Here is a 4,882-nt window from a genome sequence, read left to right as displayed (position 1 = left end):
TTCATTTCATATATCATATTACATACTTCACACTTGGAATACTTTCACATTCCACTATAAACTTGATCACCTTAAAAACACAAAAGTACACACGTAGATAATACAAAGACCATGCACCTAATTATATGAGTGGTCTCGAATTTTTTACCTCAATTTACTCCATAGGCAAATCTTCAAGAATAAAAATAAGGACTTGTAAAACTTGAAGTTTTATCAGTAGGATAAGACAAGCGAAATCAAAAGTTCAAGACCATATCCACCTCTCAGTTCATTCGTGTAAATCACCCATTAATTAAGTAGATTCCATATATCATCTAGAGCAAATTCATCCCAACCACCATCACCTTGTCCTTGTTGCATGGAGTTGCCTCCCTCATGTAACAAACTTGGTGCTTTATCAATTTCATTGCAATTAATTTCCTTACATGAAGGTAGTGTTCTTTCAGCTTCTCCTTCTCCAATGTCATTGCAATTTTCCAGTATATTTGCCCACCATTGCATATCGTTGTTGTCTTTCGATGCTTCTTCATTATTTACCATACTATTGTTGTTGCACCAAGAGACATTAATCTTCATGGAGCTTGTGAATTTCTGAGGTTGAGGTCTTATTATGGCATTGGCTTGCCCATACTTAATTCCTTCTTGTGGTTGAGGAGCAATAGTACTAGTATTAATTCCTTCTTGTGGTTGAGGAGCAAATTTAGTACTAGTATTTAGCTTCCTTAGAAGGTTAGTGTTCCAATAGTTTTTCACATCGTTAGCTGTCCTTCCTGGAAGTCTACCAGCAATAAGTGACCATCTACATACATATATAACATAATTAATTTTTTAAAATCGATAAATTTGTCACATATATTCAATCAAGTTTGGAATAGACTTTCTAAGACTCCTAGTGGGATAAGGCGGAGTCTGGAAAGTCTATTTCAAGCATGAATTTGATAACGATTTATATAGTTATTCTCAAGATAGCTTAACACCGCCATGCAAAAAATGTTGCAAGCTATAAACTTTTGGATGACATAATCACGAAAATTTAGGTAAGTCTACTATGAGATTAAAGTGTCAAACATAAACTTGCCGGTTGCCTAAGAGCTTATGAAGTCTCAAGATGAGATCCACTTCATCTGGTTCAAAGTCACCTCTCTTGATATGTGGCCTTAGATAATTTAGCCACCTCAGTCTACAACTTTTTCTGCATCTGTTTAATCCTACACGTATTCACGTGAAGTTTAAGAAAAAAAGGAAAACAAAAGAAAAACATAGTAATAAGTAGTATAATAGCTAGTTAGTTTACCAGCTCTAGTTGGAACAAGATGCCACTTTCCTTCTCCATACTTATCAATACATTTCCTCAAAAGAATATCTTCTTCTTCAGTCCATGAACCTTTCCTTATTACTCCCAAAAATGTACACATCATAGGAGTACTCATGATCATTACATGTGAAGTCATATATTTTACTACCTTTTCAGTCTATATATATATACTAGATAAGGGTGCCCGTGCAAGGCACGGCAAGGTATTAAGTTAGCCCTACGTAGCCATTTTTGATTGGTTTGGTAGTATTTGAGAGCAAAAAAAAAGTGCTAAAAGAAAGAAATATTAATTAGCCCTACATGACCATTTTTGATAGGTTTGGTAGTATTGGTATGAGCTTTTTTAAGGAAGGAAATGATGGGAATATCCTTGGTAGTCGAAGGGAACCATCACTTATGATGATGATGATATGAGGATATGATGAAAATAATATAAAATAATATAAAGAAATATTAATTAGCCCTACGTGGCCATTTTTGATAGGTTTGGTAGTATTGGTAGGAGCTCTTTTAAGGAAGGAAATGACGGGAATACCCTTGGTAGTCCAAGGGAACCACCACTTATATAGTATGAGATGATGATGATATATAGTAAGTAAAAAATAAATAATAAAATAGATAGAAGTAGAATAGAAAATAGAATATAATAGAAAGAAATAGAAAGTAGAAATAGAAAATATTATATAAAAGAAAGAAATATTAATAGAAAGAAATAGAAAATATTATATAAAAGGAATACTCTTGGTAGTCCAAGGGAACCACCACTTATATAGTATGAATGATGATTATTATATATGATGATGAAGAAAGAAATATTAATTAGCCCTACGTGGCCATTTTTGATAGGTTTGGTAGTATTGGTAGGAGCTCTTTTAAGGAAGGAAATGACGGAAATACCGTTGGTAGTCGAAGGGAACCACCACTTATATAGTTTAGGAAGGAAATGACGGAAAGACCCTTGGGAGTCCAAGGGAACCACCACTTATATAGTATGAATGATGATTATTATATATGATGATGAAGAAAGAAATATTAATTAGCCCTACGTGGCCAGTTTTGATAGGTTTGGTAGTATTGGTAGGAGCTCTTTAAAGGAAGGAAATGACGGAAAGACCCTTGGGAGTCCAAGGGAACCACCACTTATATAGTTTAGGAAGGAAATGACGGAAAGACCCTTGGGAGTCCAAGGGAACCACCACTTATATAGTATGAATGATGATTATTATATATGATGATGAAGAAAGAAATATTAATTAGCCCTACGTGGCCATTTTTGATAGGTTTGGTAGTATTGGTAGGAGCTCTTTTAAGGAAGGAAATGACGGGAATACCCTTGGTAGTCCAAGGGAACCACCACTTATATAGTTTAGGAAGGAAATGACTAGAATACCGTTGGTAGTCCAAGGGAACCACCACTTATATAGTATAATGACTAAAAGAAAGAAATATTAATTAGCCCCACGTGGCAATTTTTGATTGGTTTGGTAATACCGTTGGTAGTCCAAGGGAACCACCACTTATATAGTTTAGGAAGGAAATGATGGGAATATCCTTGGTAGTCCAAGGGAACCACCACTTATATAGTATGATGAAAATATAGTAAGTTGGTAGTCCAAGGGGACCACGACTTATATAGTATGATAGGAGCTCTTTTAAGGAAGGAAATGACGGAAATACCCTTGGTAGTCCAAGGGAACCACCACTTATATATTATGACACACACAATCTGATGTGGTTGGATGGTACACACTCATTTTCAACTAAAAGATCCAACTTCCCATGTGCCCCTGTCGAGGATGTCATCACCCTGTGGGGCAATGTGGTGTAGTGATGTGACTGTTTTAATTTTAATCAGAGGTTTTTAGTTTGAGTCTTAGGTATGAAGAAAATCTTGTTGAGAGTGTCATCCTTAGAAAGGGCCATATAATGTGCGATCTAAATTTAATCGAGGCTCCAAATATGCGACATCAAACACTAGATGAAAAATCAAAAAAATTATACTACCTTAAAAGCGAAATAATAATTAAAGGCTCATTTATATATATATATATATATATATATATATATATATATATATATATATATATATATATATATATATATATATACACTAGTTTTCAGGTATGTTTCTCATGTTGATTAATACAAAAGTTTCAAAATGATATAATTGATAATCCTCTGATATTTATTGTCATCGTAAAACACAAATATATTGAACATTACTTTTGATTGAACGTGAAAGAATTTTTAAGAAGTGTAAAGTTGATAGAATAATTTGATCAAGAAAGTAAACGACTATAATAAATCAAGAACATTATCAGATAATAACAGAAAAAAGAAGAAGCAAAAACTAAAAACAAAAAATGCCAACAAGAAGGAAAAAAAAAACGCGAAGTAATAAGATGATATGAATCTCTCCATAAAATAAACGACATCTGATCATTATAACTTCATACTAAAATATAGTGCATGTGAAAATAAAATAGAAATAAAAGGCAAATTTGAACCATTTAATAAAATCGATCATCTTGCAATAGGTTCATACTAAATACAATAAATATTTAAGAAATGAATCTGTTTGATTATATTATAACTTGACTTTCCTTCACTAACTTACCAAACTAATAGATCCCTAACGAAATAAATCGATAAAGATATACAATAATGCAAAATGATTTTAGTTTAAAGAGAGCTTATAGTTACATTGAGTCTATAAATCGATAAAGATATACAATAATGCAAATTGATAAGGTGTGTTACCATTTTATTATCTTTTGTGGTGAGCATTGAGTTTAGGTAAAGAGAGTTTATACTCCATCTGTCCAATAATAATTGTCTCCTATTAACTTTGCACACTTCTTAAGAAATTATAAATAGTATGGTAATTTTATTATACCATTCTTTGAATATAATAAATACAATGTCTTGAAAAATGTAATAGAGAAATGACTGACGAGAGGGAGTTGCTCGGATGGTAAGCACCCCTCACTTCCAACTCGAAGGTTGCAAGTTTGAGTCACCAAGGGAGCAAAAGGGGTGGGAGCTCCTAGGGGAGGGTAAAAAAAAAAGTAATAGAGAAGTGACTATAATTAGTGATAAGGATAAATTAGGAACTAAGTATAAAATTATTCACTGCTTTCATAAAGTGGACAAGTATTGTTAGAAAGAGTAGTTACATTGTATTGAAGTGATCAAAGATGAAACATATTGCACTTTTATACTACTCAATCTAGACTAGTGGAAGAGACATCACAATATTAATGCAGTAATTGTTACTTCCTCCGTTCATTTTTAATAGTCATCTTCATCATATAATTGATATGCAAAAAATTATAATAAATAATATGTTTTGTATAGTTTTTTGAATATCTAATTTTTTTGTTTAAAATATCAAATTAATGAAATCTAATTTAAACTTAAAAATTAATCAAATTAAATTTTGAAAAACGCAACATAACAAAACGGAAGGAGTACAATATGATGTGATTTATTAGACTTCAAAATATTAAAATTTCGGTCTTTCTCTTACGTTGTATGTAACTCTACTCGTGAATTAATTAGTCATTT

At 32.2% G+C, this 4,882-nt stretch overlaps 1 protein-coding gene across 3 annotated transcripts in view; it reads right to left on the bottom strand.

Annotated features, from left to right (window-relative positions):
- Positions 1-1,467, bottom strand: part of AN1 (transcription factor R2R3-MYB) — a 3,602-nt gene extending 2,135 nt beyond the window's left edge. Inside the window, exons 1-3 of one of the 3 annotated variants that reach the window (XM_015304751.1) lie at positions 1,295-1,467; positions 1,079-1,208; positions 403-799 (exon numbers count right to left, since the gene is read on the bottom strand). In XM_015304751.1, coding sequence (XP_015160237.1) covers positions 403-799; positions 1,079-1,208; positions 1,295-1,451 — 684 coding nt within the window. In that variant the 5' untranslated portion in view covers positions 1,452-1,467. 3 annotated transcript variants of the gene reach the window in all.
- Positions 1,468-4,882: the final 3,415 nt, after the last annotated feature.

This window comes from Solanum tuberosum, unplaced genomic scaffold, assembly GCF_000226075.1.
Source record: "Solanum tuberosum cultivar DM 1-3 516 R44 unplaced genomic scaffold, SolTub_3.0 scf00611, whole genome shotgun sequence".
Lineage (NCBI taxonomy): Eukaryota > Viridiplantae > Streptophyta > Magnoliopsida > Solanales > Solanaceae > Solanum > Solanum tuberosum.
The sequence above is the reverse complement of the archived record's forward strand: the minus strand, read 5'-3'. Positions and strand labels throughout refer to the sequence as shown.